An 18,621-nucleotide genomic window follows, 5' to 3' on the forward strand; every position below is an offset into this window, starting at 1 on the left:
TGGCAATGCTCTCTTCCTTTATGTTTAAAAGGTAAATACAATAAATATATGGAATATGTTTATCAAATATATTGAAATACTTTGAGGATTGGAATGCTGATTTTCCTTTTTATTTCTTTTGGTTTAAATATGAATGGAATAATTAATACAATATGTGTAATAAATAGATTGAAATAAATGAAATGATATAGAAGAAGAGCTGAAATAAAATTGGCATTAGGGTTTAGGATTAAATGAGTAGATAAATATGTCCTTTTTCTTCTCTGAAATTGTAGATAAATTTTTATGGAATTAGGAATGGGAAACCATGCAGAATCTGACTTATATATGTTATATAGTTTTAAAGGGGATTAGTAATTTTAAAGTTGTAGGTAATAAAATGCTAAATATTTGATGTGATTTAAAAAGGGAAATAATTAATGAATATGTAACTTTGAAGTGGCCCACTTAAATTGATATTAAAGGGGGGAAACCAATTTATAGAAGTGTTACTAATTAGAATCTAAGAGGATTATACAAATGTGACAATTAAAAGTACTACAGTACAATAACTATGAAGTTAATATATGTGAATTAAATTATGAGATAAGCACTTGGAATAATATAACAAAATAGAAAATGCATAAAAATATTAAGACTAGAAATTGAATATAAAAATTGAATATGTAACTATGGTCATATTTGTATGTATATGTGGAACCTGTAATCATGCTGTTCACTAAAAAGAGATGTTAAAATGTAGAAAACTGAATAAAACTTGTTTAGAAAAAAAAAGAGTGCTGCAGGGGGTTGTGGGGAGTTTGGGATAGACCAAAACACAGATTTCTCCTTTTTTAGATACTTGGGACTCTGGAACATTTTGCACCAGAATTTCTGTAAAGAAGGATCATAAAGAGATGGGGAAATTTATGGAACAAATTCAGGAACATATCAAGAATAGGAATATACTTGAAGAGCACCTTATATCAGCAGCAGAAATAATGATTAAATAGCAGAGATTAAATTACAGATTTTCCTTATTAACAGGATTACCTGAAGCAAAGTAATAACAATTAAAGCTGGCCTGACATGAGGACATGGGGTATTATATAGACTTTAAGCAATCTATTTTTCCAAGTTTCTTCTCCATTCTACATTCAGAGCTTAAAATAGGGAAGAAAACCATATCAAACCAGAAACGAGCATAATTTAAGCATTTTTCTCAAACAAACTTTTTTACTTTCTGTATGACTAGGAAGCTGACAAATATTCACGTTACCCATAGCACTTTGTAATCTCTTCTGAAATACAATCAAAGCAAATCAAGCAGCCCAATTAGTCTAATTTATTTAGAACTTATACTTAAGGTCATGTACATAAATGACTTAGAAATCCTGAACACTCTCCACACTATGTTATCTAGTGAGCTCTTGTACACTCATTTGTAAGGTATATTTTGCTTGCATCTATAAAAAAGGGCAGGAAGTAGCAAATTTTCCAGCTATTCCACAGTCACCAGACTAGACATTGGCAATGGGGGCTATCAAGATAGAAAGGACACAATATTTACCTGATTAGAAGTACTTGCATCTTCAGAAAGGGAGGAAGGCATTTCAAAAGGAGCTGGCCAAGAAACCCTGCTAGGTTCATCCGATTCATCTTCTGTTGTCTCTTCTTGATTTTGCTCTTTGGAACCAGGAACAGGTTGAGCAGCTTCATCACCATTGATACTGACAAGAAAGAAATTGAAAATATTAATTAAACCATTTTCACAAAACATTACATTTTAATATTGTTATTTTTAATAACATCCTAATAGTTACAACATGCACACACAGAACTTTTTGTAATGTATTTTTAATCACATACTGTAGCATGGTTTCAACAGAAGAGAATATAAGTATTACATCTTTCAATCATCCACTTTTGTTTTTATCTACATAAAACTAAAGTTCTCAAGATATCAACATAATAATTTTATCATTTAAATTTAAATGGGAGTCTACCCTACTTAAAACTTAGCCTTAGTTTACAATGCCATACTTCTTTCCAAGGATAATGCTTAAGTCTATAAAAGTGTTTGCAGTTTATCCCAATGCCCAGCTACCAGGAAGCACATGCAGAAAGGATAATGGAAAAATATCATGGGTGTACTAGATAAGGGATGAGTAAATAGTACGTTAATATATGTTGCCCATGTTTTGTTTTGGTGCATTTTGATATAACATACATTGTGTATTGTGCTATCTTTTGTGGAGATTGTTCTGTCTATTTGCCATTTTCTGAGAGCATCTATTTACTTTCCATGAAACAATATTTTGTACAGGTCAATATGTATAATTTGGGATTCAGCCCTGTCTCTGCTTTGGACCCAGTTTCCTGAAGAAGTTTCCTGTCCCTGGGTCTCATCATTTTGCTTCTGATAATTATATATTAGACTAGCAAAGTCATATATTTTCCCAGGCAAATGTGCTACCATTCAACCATATGGATTCACCAGTACAAAAGTATAAACTTATGAGCCTATCTTTGTAAGACGGTCTGTTAATTAAATTTCTTTAGATCCTTTGGAAAAATGTTAAATAGAAATCATTCATTTTTGATGAATGATCCAGATGAATCCATTCATCTGGATTCAAACTGCTATATGTTCATATTTCCTTGTCTTGCTACAGGCAACTGCAGCTGTCCAAAGCAGAATCTTTTGGAATGACATTCCATGACAAATGAGGGACTATAAAATCAGGAGGAAAAATCACCTTGTATGTGCTCTTCTTTTCCCAGTCAATGTTCGGAAACAAGAGATATAATGTTGCCTAAGCTTTGAATTGACGATTTTTAGGATGTAGATACAGTGTAAACACAAAGGAACAATTTTATCAAAATTACCAAAAAAAGTTACCAAAAGGTACCTGTAATATAAAAATTTGGAAAGTATAGCTTTGTGGTACCAATGTTCTTTGCTTTTCTTTTTTCGTTGCCACTTCTGATCTATTAATCTCTGATAGAATTCTTTCAACCATGTCCAATCTCCAGTCTAAATGACAAACAAAAATAAGTATTCAAAAAGATAAATAATTACCTTACTAATTGTTAAAAAAGATAAAGATTCCCTTGAATTAAACATAGTTCTGGATTCTACACTGACATATCCTGTTTTTTTTACAACAGTATATATATACATAAAGCCTAGTATTCAAGCAGCACACTTATTCCTGAAATACAGGTACTCAACAGTACTGAAATAAGTGACTTATGACTATTTTTCACACTTAAAACTGTTGCAGCATTCCCATGGTCACATGATCAAAATTCAGATGCTTGATTCATTTAAGATAGTTGCGGTGTCCTGGAGTCTTCTGATAAGTAAAGTCAATGGGGAAGCCAGATTCACTGAACAACCTTGTTGTTAACAACTACTGTTGTTCACTTAAGTGTGGCGAGAAAGGTTATAAAATGGGGCAAAATTCACTTAACAAATGTCTCATTTAGCAACAGAAATTATGGGCTCAATTGACTGCCATAATCTAACCCTAGAATTCTCGTGAGGACCACAAATTGTTTCCCTGTCCCAACTGTCCTAGAAAGAATTGTATTTCTGATAATATAATTGAAGGATAAATAGCAACACTGTAAACTAAATAAAATATTACAAAATATATTGTGACCACCTGCGATGATCTCATAAAGAGTTCTTGAATATCTAAATCGTCCAACAGAAGTGTTCTCCCAATTCGATGTACTGCCATGCTGACATGCGATTTGCTGTAAGGTATCTTAAGGAGTTTTTTAATATTCTGCAGAATAAGAAAACATGTTTTTAAGGAATTAGGCAAATCGGCAACTCAGAAGTTTCCACATAGATTAACTTGAGAGGAATCATAAAAGAGAAAGGAATCAGTTTTAGAGCATAATTACTGACATTTGTGAACATCATCAAAATTTTGAAAGGCTTTTTGTGAAATCTGAAAATAGTTCAGATATTCAGAAAAATCTCTGTGAATTCTGATTAAGGAAGCCGCCTCATGCCTTATGGTTTGGTGTAACATTGAATAAGCACTCCATATTTCCTATGAATTTGAAATTGTGAATCAGAAATGTTGGTTTCAAACGTGTTCAGAAATTATGTTTTATACTAAACATAAGTTAGGAGAATGTTGTCCAAATTAACAAATTGTGAATATTTCTCTAATCCTAGCATTGCTGTAACTAAAAACTGGAATATTAAGCAGAGGGAAACTGAAAAGCTTTAAACATGGCTTATCTAAATAGTATGCTGTCAAATATTGCGACTTGCAAAAATTCCTATGTGGAAGTAGAAGTACACTGGAAGTACGAACAGAAAAGTTTTAACATACTTCATAGTGTTTTGGTTTTCATTTTTGAAAACTTTTTTTTTGTAATAGTCCTAGTTAATATACAGCAGGAGTGATCATTGAGGTCCAGAGCTCTGTTTTTGAAATGTTAATTGCAGCTTTTCGTGGGGCTAGATCTCAATGACTTGCATCTCTCTCCCACTCTAAAATAACACCCACATTTCTTTTTCACTCAGAAATCACCCACTTCTATTGTAGGAACTAACAACCTGAACGCAGATATTATTTTGATCTGGCCTAACCAAAGATAAACCCATAATCTATTGCAAACTAAGGCTGGTCTGGAAAAGGTGAAAACATGTCTTTGTGAAGATGGTGTGCTAAACTGCATAATCAGTATCTATTATTTTTAGCCATCTCCAACTGGAGATGGAAACAGTCAAGTGTATAGTACAAAGACATTAGCCTGACATCTTTATATCCCTAACATGATTTTTAAAATTTGCTATTAAAAATACTACAAAAAATAATGAATTATACAAATATGAGAAAATACTGAGAACTCTCAAAGATTTAATGAGTATTTTAATTTCAGGAATGGAACAAACCATAGCACTTCTATACAACTAGCGGCACTGTGGCCAGGAGGCAATATTTCTCCATCGTAGATCTATCTGTGAGAGCTATGAAGCAATCTGCTCTTAGAGGTGAGATTTGTCTGAACATCGACTGTCTTCTGGAAGTTGGTCAAAACTGATCTCTACAAAGTTTTCGATCATTTAATCAACCATTTGAATTAGATTTTTATCAATTATCGTATTAAAAGACAATCCTATACTTCTAAAATATGCCTAATACAATATTAAAAGCTGTAGGCATTTAATGCTGATAAATAGTAGCAGTAATTGTTATTTAGTGTGCACTTATGACTAAAATCAGTATTGATATATCAATATAATATCAATCAAAATTGACAATAAACACTACAATACAAATGCAAATATATGAATATAAATATAATAAATAAATGCAATATAAATGTAATAAATAAAATAATTTTACCATGAAACTCTCCCCCTTTAAAGTAGTAAGATCCATTAAATAGTGTAGCAAGTTTGGATTATACGCTATGTTACATTACTTAAGAATATACATACCTCAGAATCAGATACAACATCCACATCATTTCCAACTGAGTCGATAAAATCATATGCCATGCCAAAACTATTTTAAATAAAGATATGAAATTAATCAAATTTGCATTTATTTTTCAAAATCAATGTGCTAACTTTATTATTTCAGTTTTGTACCCCATCTTTTAATCTCCAAGGTATTCAAAGCAGCTAACAGATTTTTTTTTAATTGAAACCTACTTAAAAACGGGTGTTAAAATCACCATAATCTAATTTTTAAAAACCTGGCAAAAAAGGAAATTATCTTATTCTAAAACCAAAAAAGAATGAAGAACTGCCAAATTCCATAATTTTTCATCAATGCATAGCTTTTAAATGTAATCCAAATTATATATCTAAATATTATAAATCGTTTAAATATCAGGAGTTTAGACCACTGCTTCTTTCTGACCTCTTGGCAGTAAGGCTGTGCAGGGAGATGCTAAGAAAACCCATCATTATCACACATTCAGTTGTAAGGAAGAAAAAGAGAGAGCCACAATCTACCATCTCTATTATTACTATTGATTTTTAGAGGAAGAGATCTTGGTCCTTTTCCTCAGAAAAACATTTCTTTTTTTAAACTCAGTATCTATTGAGGATACCTATATATGCTTAATAGGACTACCTATATCCTTAGTTATTAAAATGAATACAGGGATAGGATGGGGGAGAGGGAGAGTTGATCAGAAATGTATCATTCTGTACTTATAAGCATATATGTATATATGTATTTCTTGCGGAGAATACAACTGTTCCTTTCTAAACCTATTCACTACTCTGAAGTTGATTGATTCTTACACAATACATGCTGGCCCACATATCAAAATAAGATTGGCTTTACATCAAAATTTTGGTAGGTTGATTTAAGATTAATGAATAAAAAGCTAAAAAAAACCATGGAAGATTACTTCAATATATGATTACTGTGGCAAGATGTACAGGTGGAAAGATTCAAAACTACACAGTATAGAGAAATGGTTGATGAAGTTGACAGATTTTGCCGAAATAAATAAATTTTATTTATTTGTATCCTGTCTTTATAATTTTTACAATAACTCATGGCAACAAACATATCCAAGACACCTACCTCCTCTTATTTTCCCCACAACAATCCTGTAAGGTTAGTTGGGCTGAGAATGATAGGCCCAAGTCACCCAGCTGGCTTTCATGACTAAGATAGGACTAGATCTTACAATCTCCTGCTTTCTAGACTGGAACCTTAAACACTAGACCAAACTGGCTTATTATAACTATTAGATATTTATGATATCTAAATGAAAATGAACTTGTAATTTATGGTTTTGATTATTAAGTTATAGAAGGAAGAAGAATAATATGATGTAACTTTAGAGAGATTAAATGTATTTGTACTTATAACTGCTATGAAGAATATCAGAAGCCTCTTCTTTATATCTTTATATCTTTTTTCTTCCTTTTCTATTTTTCTTCAAGTTTTGTCTTCCACTTTTTGGTTTTTCTTTGGTTTTTTTAATCCTTACTTTATATTAGTGTGTGTGTGTGTGTGTGTGTGTGTGTGTGTGTGTGTGTATGTAGAGATTTCCTTACTGTCTCTAAATTACATTATTTCAAGGGTTCCTCTGCACTGCCTCCATAATATTCTGCCCTAGTTCTACACTATTGTTTCTCCCACAGTTTCCATCTTCTCTATTCAATATTCAATTTTCCTGTCAAATCACCATTTCATAAGATAAACTTTGGGATTATAATTAATTGGTTCTTAAACCAGCAATTTTATTGGGATTTAAATCTACTAAGAACCCAATATGTTTGTTTTCTGCAACAGCTTTCCATTTGCTGAAAATGTTACGTTTCTAACAACACACACACATACACGTATATGTGTATTGTGTGTATAAATGAATGAATTAATGAACTGTTGAAAACTTCTTGAGATCCTGTATTTCACCTTCCACACAAATTTATCCGTAAATCATAATTCACAAACTGTCTTTTAAGAAAGTTGAGATTATTTTTAGTAAGATAGGGATAAAAAAGATTCTCAACATTTACCTTGAAAATGGTTTGCTTTTCTTGCTGTTGCCAAGAATAGTTGCCCCTGCTGGTCCCAGTTTTGCACTTTCACGCAGCCAGTTAGCAGGTGGAAGTTTTAGATCAGTCTTTTCTTGAAGACGAGAAAATGCTGCTTGTGGTGGTGCAGATGAATATTTTACCACAGCACTGCTCTTTATTTCATTGCCACCAAGCAATAGCACACCAGTAGATCCCTAAATTGTATATTTAAAAAAATGAAGAATTACAAAAATTCAACTGCACATACTCTGTACATTCATTTGATCACCTTCAAAACAAATCATAAAAAAGAATAAGCAAAAACAACTACTCAGTTTTGACATGTCTATGGAGATTCCCAGTCATCCAGGTCATAGTTGTCCCAAATGTGCTTTTTCAAGAGGCAGCTGGACTTTATTTTTCCTTGAAGATGTTTAGCTTCTCTTCCAAGAAGCTTCTTCAGTTTTGATATGTGACAACTAAGCCTATCAGCAGTTTGTATAACAGAGTTCATCCCTAGGGGTAATGAGGAAGGCTTTCTGATGGATTCTCAAAACCAATTGAGGAATAAATACATTTCTACTTTCACAAAAGAAGGAAGACTAGCAAATGCATTGAAGCCGTTTTGATGCCCCTTTACAACAATAAGGTAGAATAGAATAGAATAGAATAGAATAGAATAGAATAGAATAGAATAGAATAGAATAGAATGGAATGGAATGGAATGGAATGGAATAGAATAGGAAGGCTCGGAGGTCTTCTAGTCCAGCCCCTTACTCAAGCAGGAGAACCTATATTATTTCAGATAAGTGACTGTCTAGACTCTTCTTAAAAACTTCCAGTGATGGAGCCCCCATGATTTCCAGAGGCAAGCTGTTCCACTAGTTAACTGTCCTCACTATTAGGAACTTTCTCCTTAATTCCAGGTTGCTTTTCTCTTCGGTTAGTTTCCAATCATTATTACTTGTCCTGTCCTCTGGTGCTTTAGGGCAGGGGTCTCCAACCTTGTCAACTTTAAGCCTGGTGGATTTCAACTCTTTCAGCTTTGCTGGCTGGGGAATTCTGGGAGTTTAAGTCCACCAGGCTTAAAGTTGCCAAGGTTGGAGACCCCTGGTTTAGAAAATAATTTGACCCCTTCTTCTTTGTGGGAGCCTCTCAAACATTGAAATACTGCTATCATGTCACCCCTAATTATTATGTTATGTTATGTTATGTTAATTATATTTTATATTATATTATTACAAGGTAGTTGTGTCTAATACACCAGATATTTCTACCCCATCCCTGGAATTCCATTTCACAAGGACTCTGCTTGTCCCACTCTCTATTTAGGCAACCTATTTAGGTAACCACAAACACCAGGGAAGTAACTAACCATGGAAAAAGGTTGTGCCTGAGGAGTCCCAGAAAAACCGACTTCTCTGACTCTGTATCAACAGACAGATATGGTTTGACTTCTGTCTGTCCCAACTTCACCCATTTGCCAGGTCCTGCCATGTGAAAAAGGAACTGAAAACCCAAGGCGACCGCCACACAAAAAAGGCAGATGTGGGTTTCATATCTGGTGAGCTAAAGGGACCGCTGGGAGGACACACACAGAGTCTTGGGGACTCCCGGGAAGGAGTTAACAGCCGCTGTAAAGCCGCGCTGAGATACCTGTTTGGGCTCTTCTTGCTCTCCTGTCAGCGCCACTTGCCCGGCTTCGGACGTCCCGGGGTAGCTTGTCTCACTGGGGGAAACCCCAGCCCCCGTTCCCCAGAGGTCTCCCATTCGTTTCGCTCGGCTCGCGGCCGCCAAGAGAGCAGCAGTTGCCACAGGAAGTCTGGCAGGAGGAGGTGCCTGCAATTTAGACACCACCGGAAAGAACGCGGAGCCACGCCGGGCGCCCAGCGATTCCTCTTCTTTCTCGCTGTGTTTCTTTGGTTCCGTTCCTCGTTTAGAGGAAAAGCTCCCGCGCGCAGGGGAGATCTCGCGAGATCTCTTCTGTAGGAGGGAAAAGGAGGCGAGCGGGGTAGCCGAGGGGAAAAGCGCAGAAGCGGCGCTTTCCTCACTTCGCTGAGCGGAATCGTAGACGTGATTAGTTGCTACTATTACTTGTTGACTCGGAGGACATCGCCCGTAATAGACAGAATAACAAAATAACAGAGTTGGTACTTGGAACCCCATTCTCGAGATATGCTGTGGCTTCGGCTGAAATCAGATATTTTTTTTAATATGTATATTCAAATGCCATTAAATGACTGCAGGTCATCACATACACCTGCGTTAATCACTTGAGGGTAGGGGTTTCTATATTTTTTTTAAAAATGTTAAAAAAAACCATACAATTTTTTTAAGGATTACATTCGAAGTTGAAATAGTTACCTCCAATGATATTGTCTATTAACATAACTTCCAATAACAAGGAATGCTGCTTAATGCTTTCTTGGAACTTTTATTTCTCAAAAATACTAATACATTGTTATGTATGGGCTTTTTAGTGGTTAAACTGAGGCAAGGTGCCAGTCAGTAGGCAAAGCTAGGGAACAGGGTTGTGTTGTCTAAAATTCATCTTGCAATTTCTGGTATGTGACAAATGTGCATCCTCTTTCAAAGGGAGAGCATATGGTAGATTTAGCCATTTGTTCCCCTTTGTTTGTACATGTGAGAAAGGGGGTGTGAATTTTATCTAATGGCTATTCCATCGCTCCTCTAAATTAGGAAAAAGGTTGTTATGGCTAATTTTATTTGCTTTTGCTTGTTTTCTGTGGGTTAGTACAGTAGTCCAGGACTTTTGCAATTTAGCAAGATGCTGTGATTGGAACACAAAGCTGAGACTAATGAGGTAAACCAGGATTTTTGATAAGTCTAGCTATGTATTCACTATTAAATCAAAATAACTCAATTAATTTCTAATATAATACTCATTATGTTTAGACTCTATATCTCAGGCACAAAGCATCTGATTTTATCATGACACAAAAGTCTGTCTGCTGATATTATTGCAGTTATTTTTGTACAACTGAGAACATTACTGTTACATAATCTTTTAAACCAGTGGTTCCCAAACTTTTTCAGTCCACCGCCCCCTTGGTGCTACAAACTCATCCTCAGTGCCCCCCACGCAGGGATGGGATTCAAATTTCTGTGGGTGTGGCCTAATTTGAGGGTGTGGCTTGCTGGTCACGTGACTGGGTGGGTGTGGTTTGCTGTTCATGTGACGGGCGTGGCTTTCTGGTCACGTTAGTGGCTGGTGTGGCTTCCTGGTCACATGACGGTGATTTAGTGGTCATGTGACTGGGTGGGCATGGCCAGGTGACTGGCAAACCAAATACACGTGGTCCTCACTTGATGACCAGTTGTTTAGCAAGTGTTCTAATTTATGACTGGCCTCCCCAGAGATACTTGACCCGTCCTTGGAGTTTTGACAGCCATGCACACACATACACACACACTCCCTTCTAACCCTGCGGGAGCAGGTCATTGCACTAGAATTGGCAAAGCATCTCTGATTAGATTCTAGCAGTGAATAAAATCTAATCAGAGATGCTTTGCCGATTCTTGTTGATTTGTTTTATTTGTATCTCATTATTTTATGTTGCTGAATTGCATTGACATGTGTGTCCCTTCTTATGCACAACCTAGAAGCTTTTGTGATTCTTTGCAGCAAAAATTACCGACCTTTGGCTTTGCTCTACTTTTCAAACATGCCAACACTGCCGCGTTCTAGGTGCCGGCCCCACAGGTTCACTCCATTGAGCCCACTGCATTGGAGGGACCTGCCCAAGCAAGTCAAGTCAATGGGGTGAGCCTGAGAGAGGGAAAGAGAAAGAAGAGAGAGAGAGAGAAGAGAAAAGGGAAAAAGAAACAAAGAAAGGGGGGATGGAAGGGACAGAAAGAAAAAGAAATAAAGGAGGGAGGGGGGGAGGAGAAAGATAATGAGATATCTATTCCAGTCCAATCACTTGCTTCAGCAGGTTTAGAAGGGAGACAGTGTGTGTGTGTGTTGTTGTAATTTACCAGTACATTTTGGTTTTGCCTTCTTCAGAATTGGCACTGTAATACATTGGGGAAAAGTAATTTTTAGGGTGGAGATCTGGTCCAATGGATCCTGTTTAAAGCCTCAACAAAATGTGAGAGCTTCCTGATAGTCTTGACCATGTTTTGTCCACAATATCGTTAATAGAAGCCAAAGATGTTTCAGTGTGCTGGCAAAGATGTTTCCATGTGGAAAAGGGCCTTAGTCTAAACTAGGCCTCATTTCAATCAGATGCATCAGCTCGTGCTCTCTCTCTCTCCCTCCCTCCCTCTCTCTCTCCATGCAAGTTGCCAAGGTTGAGAAACACGGGCTAAATATATCAACCCAGCCATTCTGGTTTAGAGTTTGATTCCGGCTTAGTCAATGAATAAACCATGGCTAAGATCTTCCTGCTCCTTAATACAGCTGCCCCTCTGCCCGTTCTGCAGCCCCCTGCAGCTGCCCCTCTGCCCCTTCTCCAGCCCCTGCAGCTGCCCCTTCTGCAGCCCACTGCAGCTGCTCCTTCTCCAGCCCCCTGCAGCTGCCCCTTCTGCAGCCCCCTGCAGCTGCCCCTCTGTCCCTTCTCCAGCCCCCTGCAGCTGCCTCTCTGCCACTTCTGCAGCCCCTGCAGCTGTCCCTCTGCCCCTTCTCCAGCCCCCTGCAGCTGCCTCTCTGCCACTTCTGCAGCCCTGCAGCTGCCCCTCTGTCCCTTCTCCAGCCCCCTGCAGCTGCCTCTCTGCCACTTCTGCAGCCCCTGCAGCTGTCCCTCTGCCCCTTCTCCAGCCCCCTTTGGCATCCAATTTTGCAATGCCAAACTCCCTGGGGCAGCAATGCAGCCAACCTCACCCTCTTTGCTTCAACCCAAGGTCCACTTCCATCGGGCCAAGCAAGGGGACGTACTCTGCACACGCTCAGAGATTCCCAACTTTAGTGAAGCATTCCGCCCACCTTATTGCTCTTCCCAGGAGGAGGAAGGCATGTGGAAGCAGCCCAGACCAGTGGAGGCAGATGGAATGATCACTTGGAAACTAAGCAAGCAAGCAAGCGCAGGGTTCAGTTGGAAGAACCGGGCTGCAGAGGAAGGCTAGGTTCTAGGTCCGGGACGGCCACGTTGAACCGAACCGAGCCACGTGCCTTGGAGAACTGCAGCTGCACCCACCCACATCCTGCGCGCAAGCCCGGCTGGCTGGAGAGGTGGAGGCCGGGCAGGTGCTGTGGGCTCCCTTGTTCTCTGGGGAAGGGGGCCCTAACGCCGGACCATCCACCCCTTCCACTGCGTGCCTTGGGAGGGTTTTGCTTTCTGGCCTTCTGGCGCACCTCCGCCACTTCCACTGGAGAGGGCAGGCTGCAAGCTAAGGCACCCTCTTTCCACCACCTCCCACCTCTCCTCCCCAGTCTTGGCAAGGCTCACCGCGTGCGGGTTCCACATTGGAGGTGCCGCCTACGGACCGATGAAACAGTCAATGGGCTGCGTGGCCGGCAGTCAGTGAGCCTGCGGGGCCGTCACCTTGAACGCCCCCCTGCCACATCTTAGTGCCCCCCTGCCGGCCCCCTTGCCTCTTACCGCCCCCCTAAGGCATCCCACCGCCCCCCAGGGGGCGATACCGCCCACTTTGGGAACCACTGTTTTAAACTAAACACATTAATAAGAACAGTAATAATTGTGAAACACAAGTGTATACTGTCTCCCCCCCACCGCACTACCAGTGCTGCAAGTTCTCTGGTAAGCCTTTAGTACACAATGAAGTTCAAATCACATTTTGTTTTTCCAGCCCATAATAGATTTTACTATATAGAAAATCTATGAAAACTTAGCACAGCCAGTATATATATATATATGGTATTAAGCCATGGTTAGCTCTACAATAAACCACAATTGGCTGGATTTCATGCATGACTTGTTAGGCTATTGTGGTTACTTCTAGTATAAATCCCATCTTTTCTCCATCACTGTGTTCCACAGAACTCTTTAACCATGGTCTAAAACAGTGGTCACCAACCGGTGGTCCGCAGAGAAATGTCACCCCAGAGCACCCCCCAAAGCAATTAATCCAGGGTGCACAGAAACACAAGGCTGCGCCGCCCACATGGCCCGTAGGAATCCTTCCCGCCCACTCACTCCTTACCTGGCAAACTTGGCTGCTAAATTGCTATTTTTCCTTTTCCGACCATCTGCTGTGCTGGGAAATTTAGATTAGCGAGAAACCAGGAAATTGTTGGATTTTTGTTTTCTAGCTAATCTTTAAATCTCCAGCTCTGTAGAGCCGAACCTTCCTTAAGACTGAAGCAGTGCAGACTCAGCTAGCCGATGGCAGAAACACAGATCTCTAAGTGAATCTGTTATTCTGTGAGCAACTCAATCTGCCTGCCTGCTTTGACTGATTTTGGGTAAAAGTTGCTCTTTTTTATAAAAAATTCAATATTTACATACATAGTGTGTTGTGAGTTAATTTTGTGAGTATGCTTGCTAGCAAATTTTATGAGTTTGCTTGCAAGAAAGTAGTTTCTTTCCATATTTTCCACATGCATTGTTTCAACTGTGATAGTATCTAAAATCAATTTATAGATTCTGAATCTCAACCACTGTCTATTTTTAAATCTTTTGTCATAAACAATCTAGATATTTTTAAATTTATATTTGTTTCTTGTCATGTGTTTCTTGCCATTTTTCTAAGCAGATATTCATTAGACATCATTCTCATTCATTCTTGTCTCCAAATAATACGTTCATCCTTAAAGTTCATGTTATTATTAGGTTTCCAAGGAGAGAGAAGAAGAAGAAGATCTAAAAGCTATAATATGTATCTATTGAAGTCATCTAAACTGTTGTTAGTGGATTGGAAAATAGGAACCAATAGAGTGGTGATGCAAAAAATAGTTGCAAATTACATGACAGTAGGTGGTAATAATGAAAGAAATAAAGTTGAGTTTTGGGGGAAATTATGCAACATTAGGTGGAGATAAGAAAATACAGAAAAAGTTATTTTCCAATTGGAGACAAGAATGAATGAGAATGATGTCTAATGAATATCTGCTTAGAAAAATGGCAAGAAACACATGACAAGAAACAAATATAAATTTAAAAATATCTAGATTGTTTATGACAAAAGATTTAAAAATAGACAGTGGTTGAGATTCAGAATCTATAAATTGATTTTAGATACTATCACAGTTGAAACAATGCATGTGGAAAATATGGAAAGAAACTACACTGAATGTAAAATTACTCTAGTACAAATCATAAATCAGCTAGTGATATACTAAACAGTAGAATTGAAATGAATAAATATTAGTATCCAAGAAAAAGTAATGAAATACTGTGAAGTGAAGTTTTTAAAAATGATGACATGATTAGGTGAAGAAAGAATGCAGAAGGAACATTAGAAATATGTAAAGACAGTATCGATGTCTGATGACTGGAAGAATGCTATTCTCATACAAAGGGAAAGGAAGGGAGAGGGAAGAGGGAGTTTATAAACTTCAGGGGAATTCTTTTCTTCAGTGTCCTTGGGTATGTAGTTTGGCAAAATTTTGATTGAATGAAAATGAGTACAATTTGGGACCACAGCACAGCATTTTTGCCAGGTAGCAATCTGAAAATTACAATAAAATGGATATAACATGAGATGTTTTGCATAAATATGGAACTATTTGCTGAATAGAATAAAGGCATATATTATGGAAATACGCTACATGTGAAATAAATAGAAGGCATAGTGAATGCTTTAGCACTGAACAGGAAGAAAGACAATACTATATGATTTCCCCTTGGTTAATTTATAAACACATTATGAATGTTTGTGATATTAGATGTATATTGCTTTGAGACATCCATACAGAAGTATTTTCTGTGTTGCATAAAGAAGTAGACAATTAAAGCTGTATTGGTGGATACAGTATCCGTGTGTGTGTGTGTGTGTGTGTGTGTGTGTGCGCGCGCCTCACACTGGTTTACCTCAGGGTCCCCGCAACTCGGCCATCCATGCCCAAATACCTGCCTCATGGCAGCACTAACAGCCATGTGCAGCAGCAGGCCAAGTGGCTACCTGCTTGCTCATGGCCACAACGGAGCAGGAGGCCGAGCAGTGTGCTGGTGCTGCGGCCGTGAGACAAAGCAGATGTGGCGGCATGGGTTGCCTGGCTGCAAGCAAGCAGAAGAAGTGGGCCTTCCATATATTGGGGGGGGGGGGAGACACCACCCAAAAATAAGCCCTAGTGCTTATTTTTGGGCCCAAAAGAAAATAAGACCTCTTATTTTCGGGAAACCTGCACACGTGGGGGTGGGGCGATACCTATATTGGTAGATACAGCATATAACAATAGCACTTAGACTTATATATCGCTTTAAGTGCTTTACAGCCCTCTCTAAGCAGTTTATAAAATTTGGTCACATATAGCAAATGAATGAAGTCTGACCTGAAGAAAAATATATATGAAGGAAGAGTAAATTAATCAAAAAGAAGACCAAGGAATTCCTGACTGGAGTTGATGAGCTCCTCAAATGACAGAAGTTAAAATTGTAAAGAGAAAAGAAAATTATGCAGCAGTGGTATAGCTGTGGTGGAACCAAGGCTCACTTGCAGGAATATAAAATTATGAAGTGATATTGTTAATGGTGCTGAGATAACTCAGTTTAAGTTTCCTTTTATTTTGCTTATTGCAATTCCATAATTCCCGTAGCTCAGTTTTTTTTACTAACTCTTCTTAATGCTCTAAATAACAGCTTTTACTTCACAAAAGTATCTTGTGAACAGATATGTGTAGCAGCAAATTATAACATACCCAGCAGAATTCTATTACTGTGTGCTTATTTGGAATTTTCAATTCAGCTTTCATCTTTCTTTTCTGTTTACCTGAAAACTCTGATTATATTAGAAGCAATTCCCCAAACACAGTCCTTGCCACAGATACTATTACATAGTATTGGTTATATAAAACTAGTCCTAAAGAGAAATTCAGTGATAGTGGAAGATGCAGAATTGTCCAAACTGCTGGCCTGTTTTTTAAAGGGAATGCAAAACTTTAGGGCATGGGTCAAGCTACCAAAGGAACTCCCCAATGGAATTGGCCTGTTCATTTTGGCAGAAGGGTAATGCTACAAAATTTGTTAATCCAAAAGGGTCTGGTTTGTAAGATTCAAGAGAAGGGTCTTTTTTTTTTTACTGTGGCTTTCATCCTCCAGAATATTATGTTATCTTCATCAAGGTGAGATCCTCCCCCATCCTCTTGATCTTCCTAAACAGCCTCAAAACCTGGCTTTGCCAATTGGCCTGGGGATACTTCATATTGGAAATAGATAGTAGACTAGGAAGAAGATCCCATCCCTATCCCATTGTATTCTGTTTTTTAAAAAAAAATATTTAGTCTTTGTTAATTTTACTATTTAGCGTTGCTTAGCAGTGAGACGAGAAGCATATAAATAAATTATTGATTTGATCCAAGCCAGGTTTTCCAGAGAATATAGGACTATTGCTTGAAGTTTAGGTGAAATTTATTCAGGAGCATGACAGACAGTCACAGCAGAAAGCCTATTATAAAAATGGTAGACATATTTTATTTGAAAAAAAATAAAAAGACAAAAGTGAGAATGGAGCAGATCTGAAAAAGTTTCATTAGGATTAAACTTAATTATTTATAATGTTGGCCTACAAAGGAAAATTCAGGAGCAAAACAAAAACTGTACAAAAACACATGCTAATCAAAATACCTGAAATTCAAATTCCATATTTTTCACATGAATGTGAGACTGCATTAAAAAAACAAAAGAGATTTTGAAAAAAGTCTAATGAACAGATTTCTGAAATATTGAATTGTACTTTATAATAAAAGACATATGGTCATTGTAACTATAAATTAATGTTTGTGATGGCCATAATCTACTTCATAGATTATTGATTTTGTTTTTACTGTTGATTTTTTTAAGTATATATGTAACTAGTTCACATTTTCAAGCTGATAAAAACATAGATACAAAAAAGTAAAATAAAGCAGACTAAAGCATAAATATAAAATGTAAGGATGACGTTTTGGTAGCATATTTTTTCCTTCTCTTGTTGTGTTCCTAACCACTATGACAGCCATTTGGAAAAAGCTTTTCCATGGCAACTACAGTATATTGTGAGAGCCTATTAAATGTTCTTAAGATTTGAACCAAAAAAGTTTAGAGCATCTGACTGCCAATTTTCTAGGGACTTCTTTAACTTGGTGTTTTCTCTTTGTAAAAATAAAAAAAACTTATCTTGCCTTATTTACAGAATGTCTCATTGCTTCCAGTAGGAATATGAAGTAATCGGGCAAGAAGAAATCACAGCAGGGAATTATAGAGCAATCTAGGATAATGTATTCTAAACAGAATTATTTTATGTTATTATGTTTTATACATTGTGAAAAATATACTAAAATTATGAAGTTTATTTTAAGTATGACATTGGGTTTGTGGAAAAATTGACCTCTAGATGAGGTCAAAAGCTTTGAAATAGGAAATGAAGTACAAAAGGTCTGCCAGTTTGCTTATTTAACATGGACCAAAACTGATCTATAAAAGATTGCTACAGAATTAAATGCTAATAGAACCCACATTTCATATAAATGTTTCCCAATACCTGGAGTACATACATACAATGACAAGTAGACCATAATTGAGCCCACAATTTCTGTTGCTAAGCAAGACATTTGTGAAATGAATTTTGCCCCATTTTACAACCTTTCCTGCCACAGTTAAGTGTATCAGGGCAGTGATTAAGTAACATGGTTTTTAAGTGAATCTGGCTTCCCCATTGATTTTCCTTATCAGATTTTTGCAAAAAGTGATCACATGACCCTGGGACACTGCAACCATCATAATGAGCCAGTTGCCAAACATCTGAATTTTGATGATGTGATCATAGGGATGCTGCAATGGTCATAAGTGTTAAAAACAGTCACTAAACAAAACTGTTGTAAGTTGAGATCTACTTGTAAATGAGCAAATGAACATTGGCCTTCTCACCTTTTTACTTCCACTCATTCCTTTGTGGTAGAAATACTAATTTATATAAGCTTTCTCCCAAATGGTCACTAAGAAAGTACCACTCTTCAGTGTTGGCAACTTCCCAAAAACATTTTATAGCTCATGCTGTTTATT

The 18,621-nt window shown here is 37.4% G+C and overlaps 1 protein-coding gene across 6 annotated transcripts in view; it reads right to left on the bottom strand.

The window, feature by feature from the left end:
- The window catches only part of EDRF1 (erythroid differentiation regulatory factor 1), a 32,400-nt gene extending 22,949 nt beyond the window's left edge, over positions 1-9,451 (bottom strand). For 2 of the 6 annotated variants that reach the window (XM_087964325.1, XM_087964327.1), the window contains exons 1-6: positions 9,158-9,415; positions 7,502-7,716; positions 5,453-5,519; positions 3,651-3,776; positions 2,892-3,016; positions 1,550-1,709 (exon numbers count right to left, since the gene is read on the bottom strand). In XM_087964325.1, the coding sequence (XP_087820451.1) occupies positions 1,550-1,709; positions 2,892-3,016; positions 3,651-3,776; positions 5,453-5,519; positions 7,502-7,716; positions 9,158-9,271 (807 nt within the window). In that variant the 5' untranslated portion in view covers positions 9,272-9,415. Of the gene's footprint in view, positions 1-1,549; positions 1,710-2,891; positions 3,017-3,650; positions 3,777-5,452; positions 5,520-7,501; positions 7,717-9,157 lie in introns of all 6 variants that reach the window. The other 4 variants (XM_026668928.2, XM_026668936.2, XM_087964328.1 and 1 more) reach the window with 4 other exon arrangements.
- Positions 9,452-18,621: the final 9,170 nt, after the last annotated feature.

This window comes from Notechis scutatus, chromosome 4 (assembly GCF_049901735.1).
Source record: "Notechis scutatus isolate UNSWTSFEM ecotype Mainland chromosome 4, rNotScu1.2, whole genome shotgun sequence".
NCBI classification, from domain to species: domain Eukaryota; kingdom Metazoa; phylum Chordata; class Lepidosauria; order Squamata; family Elapidae; genus Notechis; species Notechis scutatus.